The 18,539-nt window shown below is 39.7% G+C and overlaps 1 protein-coding gene across 3 annotated transcripts; it reads right to left on the bottom strand.

The window, feature by feature from the left end:
- Window positions 1-57: 57 nt before the first annotated feature.
- On the bottom strand, window positions 58-17,871 carry LOC117932120. Of its 3 annotated transcripts, XM_034853174.1 has the most exons (10): window positions 16,905-17,871; window positions 7,905-8,093; window positions 7,128-7,220; window positions 6,832-7,014; window positions 6,648-6,750; window positions 6,354-6,539; window positions 4,055-5,122; window positions 2,655-3,940; window positions 1,499-2,085; window positions 58-574 (listed from the first exon to the last, which is right to left on the bottom strand). In XM_034853174.1, the coding sequence occupies exons 1-10, from the start codon at window positions 17,133-17,135 to the stop codon at window positions 415-417; spliced, it is 4,086 nt and encodes a 1,361-aa protein (XP_034709065.1). In that variant the 5' UTR covers window positions 17,136-17,871; the 3' UTR covers window positions 58-414. The 3 variants fall into 3 exon arrangements, with proteins under 3 accessions (XP_034709065.1, XP_034709064.1, XP_034709066.1); XM_034853173.1 differs by having other exon boundaries at window positions 2,655-5,122; XM_034853175.1 differs by having other exon boundaries at window positions 482-596; window positions 2,655-5,122.
- Window positions 17,872-18,539: the final 668 nt, after the last annotated feature.

Here is an 18,539-nt window from a genome sequence, read left to right as displayed (position 1 = left end):
ATAAATAAATAAAAAAACCCACTCAAAGTAGCAGCTGGGTATGTTCCATAGGACTGCTTGGCCATCTCAACAAGGAATCTATAGAATCAACTGCCAATATCAAAAGCGTAGCCTTCTAACTCCATCAATGAAATGGATTTTGAACAAGAATGTAATACTGAGCTAGTACACAGTGGAGAAAATGAAACAAAAATGCCTAATGGTACAAACCCTGTACGAGAATTCAAACCTAAAGTTCAAAAAAGGGATGAGAAAAAGAGAAAAAGAGATAGATCTAGCCACTGAATCCTGCTTCCCTTTACCACCACTCTTCCTTAATACTGGAAAGAGGAAAGGTTGGAAGACAACTTTGTATTGTACACTGGTGCATGCAGTAAGCCAGTAGAGGAAGGACGCCATTTGTGGAGCAAAATTTTAAGAAACCGTCACATCAGAAGTGAGGGGAGAACAACAAGGCCCGTTACTGGAGGATTTCCAATTATAGTTTCTCTTGTTATGGGTTTTCCTCAGGTCTGGAATTGCAAGAGGCAGAAAATCCTCATTTTTCAACTGATAATTCCTCTGAGCCACTGATCTGGCAAAATAATCAAATCCTCCTGTTAAGATGGTACATTAAAAAGCATCACAAAATGATCCCAGTGGAAAAATGGAAACCATATGATAAAGTATAAAAGAAACAGCTTGCAAAAAACTAATAAGCGAAACTAGAGTTAAAATTCAGCCATGGCGTCAAATGTGTAACGCACGAGCTATCCAAAGTATAGATACCAACCATTCGCCTTGGAGTGACGACACGCTAAGCCATACTAAGTATGACAATGACAACATTCAAAATGGTTAGCACCCACAGAAAATTTAGGATGAATCTAAAGATCCAGTTCTAACTGAAATAAAGATGAGAAACCCTTTAAGCACAAAAGCAGGATAAGGGGCTGCCATTTGGTTAACAAACACTACTATTGAGCATGATAAAAACGAGCTATTGACTCCTCACATATGTCTCCATGATAACCTTGTTAATTAACAATGGCAGAGCAGCAAAGTATATGTCAAGCCTGGCAATAAAACTACATTGCTCATCCAATGAAAGGAAGAGATGGAAAAGCACTTGAATCCGAAGGGGTCTTGGGGCAAAGGTCCATTCAGGAGGATTCAGTACATCGACTCAAGAATCAAAGAAGACAAGAGTACATTGACTTGAGAATCAAAGAGGACTAGGGTAAATCAACTAGAGAAGCAAACAGTTAGCAAGAATCATGATCAACAAAGAGGCCACATGCAACTTTGTATCAAAGAAGCAGGACCTGCAAGCTTGGACACATTGATACTGTTGCCATATTATCGAGGTAAAAAGAAGATAGGGGACACCATATGTACCCAAAGCCCCACTCCACACACACCGGCAACTTCCAGTTACACAATTAGAACCTAGTTTTTCTTCTCAAATAACTTATTCAGTAGAGAGTACAAATTGCAACAGCAGAGGGAAACCAATTACCTTTGGCAGTGAGGTGAAGAAGGCTGGTCTGATGGAGACTGTTGACTAATGCCACTATGAAACCTTTGTTCCTCAAACGCACCTGTTCCCTCATTCAGCAGAGCTTCTTTGTTCATACCTGAGAAACCTGCAGTTCCAATGGCCCCAAACTCAGGCTGTTCAGCCTGTGAACCATAATTGGTGTTATGTTCATATGGATAGACCATGACTACAGATGGAACATTTGGTCCATTGGATGACACTTCATTGGGGTTCACTGTTGGGATTGGATACATGCCATAAGCCACACTGGCAGAACCACTCTGAGGGGAGTTCACATGCAATGGACCATTCTGGGAATGGTAGGAGGGAAATGAGTCATGTCTGTATGAGCCCCTTGGCCTGTCAGCTCGGCTCTCACTTGCTGCCAACCTATCCAGTCTTGAGCTTGATTTGTCAGCTTGGTTACGACTATGATTGCGGCCAGCAGTTCTTGATTTTGAGTTGATATTCCAGTTCCCTTCTCTGTCACCATTGTGGTTACCCCTATCATGATGATAATTCCCCCTTCTGGAATTTGAAGCATGTCGTTCCCTAGCAGACACCTTCTGAAGAAAACCAAAATAAAATTGCAGCATATTAGAAGTCAAACGTGTCCAAGCTTAAACATTGGAAGAAAAAATATGTTCATGACTCAGATGAAATGAAATACATGGGTTTGAGATATGTGCCAACCATGCTTGCTGTCAGATACATAAACAACAGTTGACTGAGACACTAATGTTATACAGAAATTTTTAAAATGAGTGAATACTTCGTCATAACCAAGGGTGCAGAAGAAGATATATGATACATTAGAACTGCAACAATTAAATCATTTACCCACATCATAAGATTTGGAAATGCATGGCTCATACAACTAAAACACACCTGAGCCAGCATGTCCACCCAGATCCTTGAAAGATTTACAACAGAATACAATTGATGTACAGGCTAATATTGATGGAAAGAATTAGGTGTGAGAAACATGCAAACCAACCCTAGGAAAACCCTATTTTCCAATCAAATAGTACTTGGACTCTCTAGTAGCATAAAAGATAAGCACCAACATATTCAACAGTGAATATACAAGAAATAAAACTGATGAACAACAAAATCTTGTGCAAGACTATCTTACAGGATTTGGTAGGTATGTCCCAGTTCCAGTACGATATCTTGTTGCTTCATCACCATAATGTTGATAAACATTGGCAGGTCTATTAGAAACAGACTGCAGAGGAGCAACAGGAACAAAGCGAGGACCATAATTCATAAGATGAGTGAAGAGGTTCATGTTGGATGAAAGAGGTCTTCCAGGACCATCCCATGGGAAATGACCCTGTAAATACATGGGGGGTACCATAATAGGTGAAGGATAAGAATGCGGACCATGAGAGTGTGGGCTTTGGCAATACCTCCCATATTGCAAATTCTGCCAATGGCTGGCAAAATCACTGTTAAGAATATCGGACTTTGGCACCTCTGAGGGTTCAACAGGAACTGCCCTTCTCATACAACCTGAAGTGTTTAAATTCCCAGACTGATCAAGCTCCTCAGATGAATCAAAGTTTTGACTAGAATCACTGTTATCCACCCCATTGTCCCCTCCAAAATGGCTTGTCGTTGCATCAGTAGCTCCTGGCTCAGTTGGGAAATTGTAAACTGGCAGCATTGTAAGAAACGTAATAGGCGGACCTGTTGGATAAAAGGCAAAGGGAACCACCCCAGAATTATCCACTGCCCTTTGCTGTGAACCAGAACCTAGAAACACTGGAGAAATGGGTATTAGCGAATCCGATCCGCCCACATGAGCTGGTTCAAAGCCTGGTATGTTATGCCTTGGGACATGCAAAGGAGCCAGAGATTGAGAGGCCATGCTTCTTTCAGCCCTTTCAGAACCCATGGTTGAAGGTGGCTTCCAGTCTTTGTCGTCATCATCTACATGAGAAGGCACATGTTCAGACACAATCTTGCCTTTTCCATACACAGTTGAAGCCTCTGCAGAAGAACTTGTTTTTCTTCCCCGTCTTTCCCTCATTGGCTTTGAAACCTTTGCTGATGATCCATCCCAGGAACTCTCGGAAGAGGTTTTGCTTCTCAAGGGGCTAGTGGGCCTAGAAGGCGAAAACCTTGGACTTGCAGTTCTGCCATCAGAATGAACTTCATTTTGTCTATTATCTTGATGGTGGAAAGCATCAACATGATCTTCCCCGGCTGATCCTAGGTTTTCTTTAATGAACTTTGGTTGAACTCCCATTGAGCCACTAGAGCCACCCACCTTAGATGCAGGCAGAAAGTTAAAACCTGATGAAGTTGGCTGTTGCTTATTATCTAACTGAAGCACCTCAAAACCTCCATTGTTAGGATCAAACCCTGCAGTAGATCCCCCATCCTGCTCATGCCAGAGATCATGATCAGCCTCCCCTGAGATAATTTCCAAAGAACCAAAATTTTCATTGCCAGTTTCAATCAACTCTTCAGAATTCAAGTTCAATCCAATGCCAGGGAAGTAATGAGTTAATGATGAAGAAACCAAACCTTGAGGAAATTGCATATTTGAGGCCCCCCAAGCAGGCTCGATCAAGGGAACATTTGTAGGAACCATGCCAGTCAAATTTCTCTGAGGATATCCCATTGAAGCTAGAATGGAAGGTGAGAATGGAAGAGGTAGGTGAGCTGGAGCTAAATTTAGCGGCAGATGGACCTGTACATTGAAATTATGAAGCGTAGAAGATGCCATCATGTTCACAAGATCTTGCTCTTCCTGATGCATCCCCTGAGTACCCATGACAGAAGAAAGTTGATCACCCATGGCACCCAAGGCTGAGCCATGATAATAACTATTTAAAGTAGTGTTTGAATCAGCTGATCCGTCAAGACTTTGATGGGATGAGACATGCCTGACAGATGAAGTATCATCAGTTGATATGGTACTATTGCTCACAAAAATTTCTGAGCCCAGGTTCTTCCTCCTGCTATTGTCCAGTCTTGTAGAAGTAATCTGGTCTTTTCCATTTTCTGGAGCTCTGTTATGCCTGCCTCGAGAAGAGCCTTTGGTATATGTGTCAGTAAGCTCGGGACTAGAGTGTGTCCTGGCAAACAGATACCTTCCCTGAAGGTCAGTGACCAATTGATCAGGCTTGAAACTTCCCTGATCTCTATCAGTATGTACCCCCTGATTAGAATTGATTTCTGGACTGATCTGATCAGGGATCCTTGAACTGTTCAGGGTCCCATGATTCTTTTGGCTTTGAGCAGGAGAGACTGCAGAAATATCACTGTTTCTAGACAGGTTTTCCCAGGAAACACCATGTGAAGCATGTGTCCTCTCAACCTCAGCTTCATGATCAGAGTTACTGTTCAATCTTTTGTTGCTTGAAATGTTCACCAAATTTTCAGACCCATGGAGTTGATTTGAATTTGAGAATCTCTTGGGCCACAAATCAGTCCTTGGAGTATCAGGACGATGACCACTGCCATGCCTTTCCCATGTGTTCATGAAAAACTGATTTACTTCAAAAATTATGTTCTCTTTGGGGCAATCAAGTAGCCTTGCCAGCCTTTTGGCGCCAAATGCAAATGCACTTCGTATCCTGAAGAAATTTCCTGGGATAAAGATATGCAATATAGTTTCATAAAAATACATACAGCCCAATAGAATATCATGCTAATAAACTATAGCCACAAGAAAAGTGATCAGAAAGTTCTTAACAGACAGGATTTAGATGATCATAAAGGCTTAAAAGAAAGGAAAAGATATCAAGCATGTAAACAAGTTTGTGTCATCATGTCTTCTTGTGAGTGCTTGCTTGCAAGTGCAAAAAAAGTTTAGAAAGCAAAGAGATCAAGAAATCCATATAGAAGGTATCTAGATTATAACATTGCCAAGTGGAATCCAACTGAGTGATGGGAATGCCCTCAGTCTAATATGACGAGTGCTGAAGTTGAAAATCCTGGATGCCCCCCTATGTACCCCAAAGGAGGCAACTAATAACTAATTTGAATAAAGAAATTGTATCATATGAAATGGATTCTGATAAGCACTAGTCTAAAACATTTGCCAAGCTGAATAATGCGTATGCTAAAATGTAATTAGTTAAGATAGAGTGAATGAGGCAGCACCTGGTGTAACACCAAATGATGAAAGTAATAGGAGCAGAAGTATGTACTATACATGAAGCATCTTAGCAAGCCTAAGACAGATCTATGACAACATCCAGGTTTATGATGGTGCTAACAAAAATATCAAAACATATATCATAAGCTTTGCATATATACCACTTAAAAATTCATCAAGAATCGCCATATGGACGCTAAATAAACAAAAGCCTCATTAATTTCTTATTAATATTACACATTACAATACATGCAAATTCAGTCTGATATTCCTGTCCTCTTAAATGCCAAAAATAGATGACATGTCACGCAAGTGAGAAAATGCACACTTTTTTTTAATCAAGATTTTTAAATTTTCATTTATTTTCCTTTTCTGTTTAATTTTCTCTTTTCTCTTGAAGGATTAAAAAAATATATATATTTTGATAAAAACCAACATAGTGACAGCTTATCAAGGAACAACATAATGGGGGCTTAAAACCAATAAGAGATCATCCCTTGCTCAGCAACTAGAATCCAGGCCATACCAGAAGAACAAGATAAGAAAAAGGAATTTAGAGGGGCAAAATTTATTTGATGCACCAGTATCAACTTATAACCAACAAAACCATGCAAATGCACCAGAGTACCAAAGACATAACATATCTGGTTAGGAAATAAAGATGAATGACTGAAAAGACTACAACCAAGGTTGAATACCAATTAGATAGAGTTCGAATACCTTTACTAACACTACGACCAAGGTTGTTGTTTACACGTAAAGGATCAATAACATTGAAATGCTTGGAAATGAAGGATTGTCCCTGGTTTTCTTGGCCACGCGGGAAAACAGCATATACTGAGATACAGGCATCTAGAAACAATTTACTAAGTAGTAGCTCTCCACTATCTTGCCGAGGAGGTTCCGCTGTAAAATATTTCCAATAAGAAAACATTAAAACTAGAAAATTGGCCAATAATTTCTGTGATGGATCAAATGATGAAGTCTTAAAACAACAATTTTGTAGCAAATTACCTGTTACATCTGGAAGTGAACTAATAGGTACAGGACCCCATAGACTAACACAAAAGTTGTCCCAGTCAAAGCTACTAAAGAACTCCAAAAAACGATAAAGGACCTGCAAGTGCAGAGAAAAGACCTCTCCAGAAGTAGGCCAAAGAAATACAACAATACCTACAGAGCAAGATTATTAAAGCACCTCAAGTGGTCCAGTAAAGGAATTGTTGAAGACGTGAAATATGTAGAGAACCAAGGTCTCCAAAGCATAAGTCGAAATAAGTCCATGGTGAGCACCCAGTATTCGGCTCTCATAATAACACCAGGCCTTGATCAATATAATGCTACGCTTGAATAAATGATTTTGATTTATCAAATGATCAACCTACATCATCAAGATTGAGTTTAGTAAAGATGAAGAAACACAATCATAGTTCCCTGTTTCAGACATGAATATTGAGTGCAAGGTGTTCAGAATGTTCAGAATATACGGCTCACCTCCTCAAGGAAACAAAGAGTGCATAACCCACCAAGCTGGTTGAATGATATGTCTACCACAATGTTTTCAACAAGACATTTTATTATCTTCACCTGTAAATGGATGAGAAACCAAGAGAACTATAATTTTTGGGTAACAAAGTGCTAGCCTCAAAACAAAAGGTGAAGAGGAAAATTTGAGATAGATTTTTTTTATTGAATAAAAGGCAGGCATCATTTTAGGTAAGTGAGTTTAAAACTTGCATAGGCAAATAGCAGTATAGCACCTTCTCAGTACAAATACAACCACAGCTAAAAAATATGCTGGCTAGTTTATTCAAAGATCTAGGTTAAGGAAACTGCTCAATAGCATGCAGAAAAGTAATGCAAGAACTTAATGTGTTGACATCAGAACCAAAGGAATCCTAGCAAAGAGAACAGGTAACAAGCAATATAGTTCTCAAATATATTCTTGAGATGGGCTTATAGAAGCATGGTTAAAAATAGGTGCAGAGGCAAATAATCTAAACATATTTATATATATACCATAATAAGCATAGCATGCTTTTATTGCACTGAGACATTTGCTCAAACAAATCAAAAGAAATGCCAGAAATTTAGCAGATGCGTAACACAGCAGTTTAACAGCAGGAAAATATAAGAATTTAGTATCCCATTCCAGTAGACTAAAAATCCAGTCCAGTCAATCCTATTAAAGTAGAAATATGATTGTAGCGGTACCTTTAAGCAGCATTGAATAAACAGAAAAAGAGTTGAGGGAACAAGAGAAGGACCTACTTCTGCTTGAATGTACTGAACCTCTTTTACACGAAATTCAGCATTCTCGTTCTTTTCCTCACTCTGTAGCATGTCACGGACCTGATTAGCCCATGTGTCCTTCAAATTTTGATTGTTACTGAAGGCTGCCAAGTCAATATCTCCATCAGGCAAATAAGTCTTGAGGGGAACAGACCCAAAAGTGAACACCTGTAGACAACAAAGAATATCAGTGTATAATGAGGAGCTAAAAAATAACACCATTGAACATGTATATGCCTAAATGATGGTGACAATGACCTCTACCATGAGAACAGAAAGCATTGTCCAACTTCACTACCATGCAAGAAATGTCCATACCAACTAAGCCTAATTCCAACTATGGGTACTTTCTTAGCTCTTGCACCAGAAATCACACCCTTTCTGCTTTTTCTGTTACCCTTGTAGCACATTTGACTTCAACTTGAGGGTTCAAACAAGCACTCCATCTTTGTGCCATAAAACAAATCACTTTAAACAACTCTAATTTCATCACCTATCAGCGCTTTCTCAAAGTTCTCGCACATACATCTGATCATCCATCCGAGCATTTGCATTAACAATGTGCATTCTATCCTAATGTTGCTTCTTAATTATTCAGCATTCTGTGTTGTGTCGTGCATGTGGGAACCATAACTTATCATTTCATATGGGACATCCATACAGTCACCACATTCCTTACCTTTTAGACTTCTTTCATGGCTCTTCAAATTCTTCTTCAGCCTATTACACCATCCTACACAATTTTGTCCACAAATTATATTTATAATCAATTTCTTTTTCCACCGGTTACATCATCATCCAAATAGCACGTGTACACATCCAATGATGCTAATAAATTTATCTTCTATCCAACTTTTCAGCATCAACAATAACTATGCTCCATTTCCTCCATAGTTCAAGCTAAAAGAGCAATATATGTTCAAAAACAAAGGGATGGAAGAATCCATGAAGACAAAAATGTGTTCAGACAAACCTAATTCAAAACAAATAGTGCATATTACTGAGTCATAATCAGATGCATTTAGTGCATTATATTATCAAAGAATGCCACAATCCTCGACAACTATAGCACCATTGTTAACTTGCTACCATAAACAACCATACATCATTATCACAATAAATTTTATCAAACAGTAACAATAGTATCAATAAGTCAGTAACAATAATAACACAATAACACCAACAGTGACAAAATTATTTTTGTAAAACAAAAAATGGAATGAAATAAAATGGTAAATAAACAATAATGGGCACACAAAGTTACATTCGCAATTTCCTTTTAAAATTCTTTAACAACTTCAAATTCTTCTTTCACCCTTTACACCTCTACAATCAACTTCTTCCATGTATTACATCCCCATTTGCAAAAGAGCGTGCACAAGTCCAATAATGCCAATAAATTTACCTTTTGCCTGACTTTTCACCTCAACATTATTTTTATTTTTATTTTTGATAGGTAAAGAAAAGTTGTATAAAAAGTAAAGAGGAGACACCAAAAATAGTGCTCTCAGAGTATACAAGAAGTATACAAAAAAAGCCTAAAGGCTCAAACCAGATGGGGAGGGAAAGAAGCAAAAAACATCACATACCCTTACTTAAAACCTAACCAATCAATGAAACTTATAAGAGAAATAGGGTTCATATCTATAGACACCTTAGACCAAGACCACAGGTTACATACAAAAGAATTTTTCCATCTTTGGAATGATAACTCCTCATTGTCAAATGCTATCAAATTCCTTTCCTTCCACACTATCCAAAATATATATAAAGGGGTGACTTGCCAAGCCTTTTTACGAGTTTTACCCACAAACAACTCATGCCACCCAAGAAGAGTTTTCTTCACTAAACAAGAAAGAATCCAAGATGCACCAAAGAAGGAGAAAAGAAAATTCCAAAGAACCCGAGTCTTTGCACAGTGAAAAAGAAGGTGATCAACCATCTTTGCTTCAAAGAGGCAAAGGAAACACCTATTTTCCAAAAAGTACCCCCTCCTTTGAAGTTGGTCCAAAGTTAAAACTCCCCCTAAGAAGCCTCCCAAGCAAAGAAAGCCACCTTAGGAGGCGCACTCGATCTCCAGGTACTACTACTAGGGAAAAAAGGGGGATCTCCGAGTTTCAAGATGGAATAGAGAGATTTGACCGAAAAGGTCCCACACCTCGAAGCTATCCAAATCACTCTATCTTCCACATCCCTAAGAATCCTAATTACTTGAATCTTTTGCAAAAAATGCTCCACCAAATCTAACTCCCAATCATTAAAGGCCCTAGAGAAAAGAAGGATCCATCCACCCCCTTCTCCTTCAGGGTTCCAAACATCTACCACCCAAGCTTCCTTAGACGAAGAAAGGGTAAATAAGGAAGGGAAGGATTCACAAAGTGACTCATCTCCACACCACTTGTCCATCCAGAATCTCACTCTTTGCCCATTGCCCACTTGGAAGGTCAACCCGCCAGTCAAATAATTCTACTCCTTCCTAATAGCTTTCCACAACCCACACCAAACCTCTCACTCACCTTGCAAGAACGCCACCTCCCTTCATCTTCACTATACTTTTGACTGATGACATGCTTCCAAAGGGCTTCCTTTTCATTGGCATACAACCAACTCCACTTGCATAAGAGGGCTATATTCATCAAAGAGAGATTTCTTACACCCAAACCACCTTTCCTTTTCTCCAAACAAACTATTTTACAACTCAAAAGATGTGGATTCTGCACAAGAGACCCACCACCCCAAAGAAAATCCCTCTGTATCTTCTCCAACCTCAACCTCCCTTTTCTTGGCATGCAAAAGAGAGACATGAAATAGATAGACATGCTAGACAAAGTGTTTCGAATTAAAATGAGTCCGCCTCCTTTTGAGATATACTGTCTTTTTCACATGGCTAACCTTTTTCGAAATCTCTCTTCAACACCATCCCAAACCGCCACAAATTTGAAATAGGCCCCCCAAGGAAGACCCAAATAGCGGGAAGGAAGGCTGCCCACTTTACACCCCAACTCCAAGGCCAAGTCCTCTATATTATGCACCATACCCACCAGAATTAGCTCACTTTTATCCAAATTGAATCTCAAACCCAAACAAGCCTCAAACCACATACGAAGCCAGCTTAGATAAGTCATCTGGTCTTGAGACGCCACACAAAACACCAAAGTATCATCAGCAAATAACAAGTGCGATAATAGAATCTCATCACCACTCCTACCCCTCACCCACCAACTAGATAAGAAGCCCCCATTAATACCCCTCCTCAAGAGATAACTAAACACCTCCATGGCTATCACGAATAAATAAGGGGAGAGGGGATCTCCTTGTCTCAAACCCTTCAAACTTTGGAAAAAACCATGAGGAGATCCATTTACTCAAACAAAAAATTTCACAATAGAGATGCACCATTCTACCCAGTTAATTCATCTCTCCTCAAAGCCCATCTTTCTTGGTACTGCAAACAAGAACTTCCAATTCACATGATCATACGCTTTCTCTATATCCAACTTGCACAACACACCACCTTCATTGCTTTTCAACCTTGAGTCCACGACCTCATTTGCAATCAAAACTGTAACTAAAATCTATCTGCCCTCCACAAAAACATTTTGGGACTCCATAATCACTTTGCCCATTACCTTTTTAAGTATATTGGCCAACACCTTAGCTAGCAACTTATAGAGGTTGCCCACATTGGAACAAGAACCAGGAAAGTAGCATTTGAAGACTTGACAAATTTGCCCCCCTCATGGAATTCCTTAAAAAAATCCAAAACCTCTGCCTTCAAACCATCCCTACAAAAAGGCCAAAACGCCATGGTGTAACCGTCTAGACCAAGAGCTTTGTCCTTGCCTAGATCCAAGAGAGCAACAAACACCTCTTCTTCCGAAAAAAGAAGCTCTAGTCTCTTTACCTCATTGCTATCTAAGCCCGCAAAGGACAACCCTTTAATACTAGGACAACACCCCTCTCTTCTAAAACTGAAAAGAGGTTATGAAACACCCCAACCACACTAGCTTTTAATTCATTCTCCTTGGTATACCAACAACTATTCACTTTTACCTTGGATAGCCAGTTCCTTCTACTCTGAGCATTCGCCATCCTGTGGAAGAATCTGGTGTTATTATCCCCCTTCTTCAACCACACTTCCCTTGATTTTTGTCTCCAAAAGATTTCCTCACTCATAACCCAATTCTTATAAGACTCCTTAGCTTCTTTTCTAGCTTCAGACTTTTCCAAATTTAGGGCAGAACCTTTCTCCTTCTCATCCCAATACACAATCTAGTTGAGAGCTTTTCCCTTTCTAGCCTCAATGAAACCAAACATTTCTTTATTCCAAGTCTTCAAAACTGCTTTTAAGGCTCTCAATTTTGCATCTAAAACAAAGTTGAAAGTCCCAGTAAAATTAAAGCTCACCCACCAATTCTTAACCTAAGCCTTGAACCCTTCTTCCTCCAACCACACATTCTCAAATCTGAAAGAGGAGGGTCCCTTTCTCAGGCCTCCTCCATCGAGCAAAACGGGGAAGTGATCAGAGACCGGTCTTGGCAAAACAACCTACACAAACCCATTAAATAGGTTGTCACAATTATCTGACACTAAAAGTGATGTAGGACAACCCTAGGATGGTTGCCTACACTCAAGGGTAGGTGGGCTAGGGTTTTATTTTTAGGGTGTAAGGAGAGGAACAAGGAATAAACTTTATGGTAGAGAAAATTATAAGATAAGAAATAGAGAGAAAGAAGAAACAATGAAGAAAATATGGAAAACCTTAGAGTCTCACTAAAGCCTTCTAGGAGTCTCACCTAGAAGAAAATCAATGGAGTCTCACCATTGAGGGTTGCAACCTTGCAATGAAAGAAAGTATAATATTATTCATCAAAATTCATTCCTTTGATTTACATTAATTAGCCTATTGATAGGCTTCTCTAAGAAATCCAAAGTCTACTAGGACTCTAATAACCTATTATGATTCTAATTCTAATTATAACATCCAAAGTCTACTAGGACTCTAATAACCTATCATGACTCAAATTCTAATTATATTATAACTCAACTAGCTAATCCTAATTAGACTCCAACAAATACCAATCCCTATTCAATTCTAATTAATATTAATCCTACTTAAAGTTTACTTAGGTCTTCCCTTTCTTCCTTGAATAAACTTTAAAAGGCTTTCCCCCATCAAAAAGCCTGTTGAGCCTAGATTGGGGTTGGTTGTTCATCCCACCCCTCCAAGTGAATGGACCTCCCTATAAAGGAATGTCCCTTAGCTCCAGCTCCTCAACACTTTTAAAAATCTCCTCATTGTTGAAGAAAACCCTCCTCCCCTACTACACTCCCTAGGAAATCTTATCATGTTGAAATCCCCACCTACACACCAAGGTCGCTCCATAAACCTCTTGCTGCCTCCAACTCATCATAGAAGTTTTCCATTTCCCTTCTGCACACAAGACCATATACACCAGTAAACACCCATGAAACACCATCTTCACAGTTTTTGAATCGGCACGAAATTGAGAACTCCCCTCTTTCCAAGCCAACCAATTCAAACACCCTATTATCCCAAAACACCAGAATGCCACTAACTGCTCCCCTTGAATTGACTGCACTCCAGCCTAAACAACTTCCCATCCCAAGGCTACGCACAAGCCCAGTAGTCATTTCTTTAATTTTGGTTTCCTACTAACACACCATGTCCACCCTTTGAGATTTAATTACTGACTTTATCATCTTCCTTTTATCCCTATCGTTTGCCCATTTAACATTCTATGGAATGTCATCCTCATTTGCACCTTGACATAGAAACCCTATCAAGTTTACCTAATCCAATACCAACCCTGGCCTTTTTGGCCTTTCTAAACACCCCATCCTGCCCCTTTTGGCCAATTATCCTCTTCATCCTCCTCAAAAGGTATAAAATTTCCTCTTCAAATCCTTCTGTCGGCATACCAAGGCACTGACTAAACTTCATGAGACAACTAGAGTTCCACCCTTCATCTCTCCCCCCCCCCCCCCCCCCCCCCCACACCACTTGCACTTGAAAATCAGTTGACTCCGGCAGAGGCCTCACTAAATCCGACCCAACCGGGACAATCGCAAGCTCAACCACACCATCACTATCTATCAAGACACAAGAAAGCTCCTTCCGGCCATCAAGGGCCAAAGCATCTACTGATGACACTACTTGTAGAGGGACCCAGTCCATTGCCACTGCCTCTGGGCTTTCCAACCCACCGGAATCCCCCTCCCGCACCATCAGAACTTCATCAGGCCCCAAGAAAGGAGTAGAAGAAGAATCACCGTGCAACCCTAAAGAAAATAGAGATTTAGAGTGAGAAACGGGGTACCTAGAGGCTCCCACCTACAGTGCCTTGTCAGTGTGCATCGGTTAGCTTGAGAGTGACCCCCCGGCAGGCAAGTCTTCGTCGACCAACACCACCAGCTCCTTCCCCGTTGCTTTAGCAACAATCTCTAGGGGAGCCTTAAGAGAAAAAAGCCACCCAAAGAAGATAGATGGGTAGTGGGCCTCTTTAAACTCAGGCCCAATAGGCCACTTAAAGCCCTTAGCACAACCCACACCCACAGGACTCAAGGAGTTAGAGCCCACTGCCCAGCCCGCTCCACCCATAGTCTTTTTCTGCACCCACACACTTGAACCCAAAACCTCTTTTCTCTTTTTCTCCACACAGCCAGCTGGCCTAGGCCCAAGCCCAAGAACCTCTGACTCCATAACAGTACCCTTAGCCGGCCTACCAGCTGCACCATTTGCACCCCTATTCCTTCCACCATACTCTAGCTGCTCCTTTGACCCTAGTTTTTGAACAATAGGCTGACTCTCCCTCACACTTTCACCAATGCATGAACTACTCACAAATTCATCCTTGACCTCTTGCCCTACGCTTCTACACGACTCAAACATTGGCACCACCTGAGAAACCATGGAGGGGCTTCCCACCACAAACAAACCGCAAAACAGGTGTGATTGGCCACCACCTGTAGTGACCCTGGTAGGTCCTTCCCAGTGGCTCTCACCAAGATTCGGGCCCATTGCAGCTAAGAAAAAAGAGTTATGTCCTCATCTACAGCCACAAAACCCCCACAATTATCCCCAATCCTCTTAAAAATATCTTTGCTCTAAAGAAGGAGTCCTACCATCCTCACCCAAACTTCCTTGGCATGGCTACCATTCCAAAAACAACCTACTTCAGGTCCCCATCTTTGCAGCTGAAACTCTCTCTCCTTAAACCATTTGTTGCCCCTTAAAAGCACCATATCAACCTCACATTTATTCTCAAACTCGAACAACAAAAAGGCCCCACCCAACTTGGAGATTCTTAAGCCCCCTTCAAAACCCACTAGGCCTGCACCAACCCCTTCAAGGATGATAAAGGAGGAACCAAGTCTGGACTGTCACCAAAACATCCAACCAAGCAGCGACTTAACTGCTCTTCCTTGCTAATAAATTCTCGATCCCCTAAATGCAACCATAAAGACTCTCTCGGTTCCCCTGTCTTCACCCTTGTAGCATCTACATAAGTTCCTTTCACTTTCTCATTGAGACTACACCCAACCTTTTCAAAGGTGGGAACACCAGGGTCAAAGAAAACTTTGCTCATTGTTGGAGTGGAGACTCCTAGGGCCCTTAACTTCTTAGCCAACAAAAACCACCCCCCAACTAAACCTTTGCCCTTTGGAAAAACAAGACAATACTTCTTAGCTTCCACATCTCGCACAGAGTAGAGTAAAAACCTTCCAACTTCATTCAATCGACAATTCAACCTGAACTTTCTTCCCCCATCTTCCCAAACTTTTAAACACCTCGAACTTGACTATCCTCTACACCAGGCTTCCACACCTTCCAGCAAGTAGCTCAAACTACTTTCTCTAAATCTTATCCAAGAAGAGAAGCCTCTACTCCTTTCCAAAACAATCCCTCTAGGTTTTCCTCGAACTACTTCAATGGAGATTGAAAGGTCTTAGACTCCAATGCAAACCAACATTTACCACCTCTCAAACCTCCTCTCGCCTTCAAAGTCATCCCTATCTCACAGTTTACTCGGAAATGCTTCAATAAGTTGTTCACCTCAACATTAATTATTCTCTACTTCCCTCCCCAATTCAAACTAGAAGAAAAATATATCTCCAAAAACTAAGGGGAAAAAGTGTCGATCAACACAATAATGGGTTTATAGGAATCTTTGAAAAAAACAAAAAAAGAGGACACATTGTACTATCATAATCATATGCACTTAATGCATTAAATTATCAAACAATGCAGCTTTCTTTGGTAACTATAATGTGATCCATTAACTTGCTACCATAAACAACAATAACATCCTCACTCACATGCACCTGCACATGGAGAAACACATAGCACAATAACAACTATAATAACTGTTAGACAACCAACTTCCCTAAAATCTTAGGCATGTAGGATTTGGACCCACAATATATATATATTGATAAGTAAAGACCCACAATATATATTATGCACTCCAACACCCTAATCCCACCCATGGAGAGTGACATAGCACACACAAGCCCGCACAATAAGCAAACCACAAACAACCTCCATTGGGTTTAATAAAGTCATGAAATAAACATCTCGTGAGGTTCAAGCATATGACCTTCTGCCAACAAAGGCTCTGATACCATATTAAACTACCAATCAATTTTCCTAAAAGTTTAAGCTTGTAGGATTTAGCCCATAATGTATATCATGCACTCCAACAATAATAACAGTATTAATAATGAAACAAAGAAACTCACCTAACAGTGGAATTAACAATCAAAATTAGACACACTTAGTTTATTTTACACTATCAAGCAATATCGCATTCCTCAATAACTATAATACAGAAATTTTTTGCTACCAGAAATTACGATAGTATCATTATCAGAACTAATGTGAATGAAAAATGACAATAGTCACAATGCAATAATAACACTGTAAGTGTAAATACTGGAACAGATAAATGGCCTCACCTGACAGGGGAAGCATTGCACAACGATTCGCTGAACATAATCAGCAACTGCATTTCGGAGCTCTTCAGAGCGTTGGTTGGGTTGAATGCAGGCGATGAGCTCTGCAGTTCTCTCCTCTGCTATTAACCATCTTTCCGTGTCGAGGACTCGAATAGCAGAAGACCCTTCATTGGGCAATAGACCATTCGGCAATAGCCCAGTTGGCTGCGCCCAGCCCTCATGTTGGCCCATGCACTCCACAACAAACTATATCTTCTTGCACCCAGAACAGCCACAGCAACAAAAAACAAAGAATAAGGAAACTAAAACACTGAAATGGTCATTGTCCAAATGGGTTTTTTTTTTTGTTGGGGGGGTGTGGGGATGGGGTGGGTTGGGTTCAATAGGAACTCAATTTCCACAGTTTTCCCGGAAAAAGGGAAAAATTTTCAAATGGCTTCAACTTTAATATTGAAAATACAACCCCAGAAAAAGATTATACAATTTGAAGTTTCAAATGACAATTACAGAAAAAGCTACAAAAAAATCTGAGCATTTGCGATAAAAGAGGAAACGCAGAACCCTAAACAACATTGAAAACGCACAATCTATTTTTCAAAGACTTTTTAAAAATTTTCTCAACCTGAACAAGCACGAAAAAAGGAAAGAAAAAAAAAATTGAAACCCTAGAAATCAAAAGGAAAACCCAGGTGAGGAATGGGCCAATCGTGATTATACAGGCGGTAAGAGAGCCAAAGCCCTCCAGAATTGGGGGTGAGAGCAAGGATACTTTCGGAAATGGGCGAAATATCGGCGAATAGGAAACGAGAAATCGGGGTGGGGGTTGAAATTCTGGGGGGAATGAGAAGCAGAGAATTATGGCATTGATGAAATGGGGAATACGAACTTTACGAAGAACGAAATGAGAATTGCAGAATCAAAACGCCGCGTTTTGGAGGAGGAATTGAAAGAGAAAAAGGGAAGAGAAAGAGAGGGATAACCGTTTAAATGAACAAAATTCCCATATAATTGCAAAAGTAACCTCCCACTTTTAATAGCCTCAAAAGTGACCGTACCAACCCGGCCCATTTTCCCTTCAACTATTTATATTTTTTTCACATTTTTTTCTTTCATTTTTTTATTTATTGAATATTTTCAAACCTTTAATGAAATGTAATAAATATTTAAATAAGTTGGAAATTGTTTTAATTTTTTGATATCATTTACAATAATGAAAAACGGAGTTAGAAGAAGGAAACGATCAAATAAACTTGATACCAATGCATCCATACAAAATAAACTCGATACTTATTAAGTTAAGATAAAATATGATAACCGTGAAATAGTCTAAGATTTAACATATTTCATATTTGTTCATAGTTAACTTGATAGTAGTTACGTTCAAGTGTTTTGTGAAGATTGTGGACTTAACTACCTTCAAATTTGTATACAAAACGACTTAACAATAGTTAAGTTCAGATTAAAATGTCAACTGTAAACATAACTTCATCTATACAAAATCAACTCAATACTTGTTAAGTCTAGATTAAATATGATACATTAAACAAACTTAGGACTTAATAACTTTTAAGTTTGTTCATAATTAACTTAATAGTAGTTACGTTTAAATATTTTATGAATAGCATGGTCTTAATT

This window comes from Vitis riparia, chromosome 15 (genome assembly GCF_004353265.1).
Source record: "Vitis riparia cultivar Riparia Gloire de Montpellier isolate 1030 chromosome 15, EGFV_Vit.rip_1.0, whole genome shotgun sequence".
Lineage (NCBI taxonomy): Eukaryota > Viridiplantae > Streptophyta > Magnoliopsida > Vitales > Vitaceae > Vitis > Vitis riparia.
The sequence above is the reverse complement of the archived record's forward strand: the minus strand, read 5'-3'. Positions and strand labels throughout refer to the sequence as shown.

Bases quoted from the DNA above. Each gene is read 5' to 3' on its own strand.
- LOC117932120 (XM_034853173.1), bottom strand. From the start codon at position 17,135: ATGGGCCAACATGAGGGCTGGGCGCAGCCAACTGGGCTATTGCCGAAT. The intron at 7,015-7,127 runs GTGAGCCGTATA...TTGATGATGTAG, and splicing joins CTCTTTGTTTCCTTGAGGAG to GTTGATCATTTGATAAATCA. The intron at 6,540-6,647 runs GTAATTTGCTAC...AATATTTTACAG, and splicing joins TTCACTTCCAGATGTAACAG to CGGAACCTCCTCGGCAAGAT.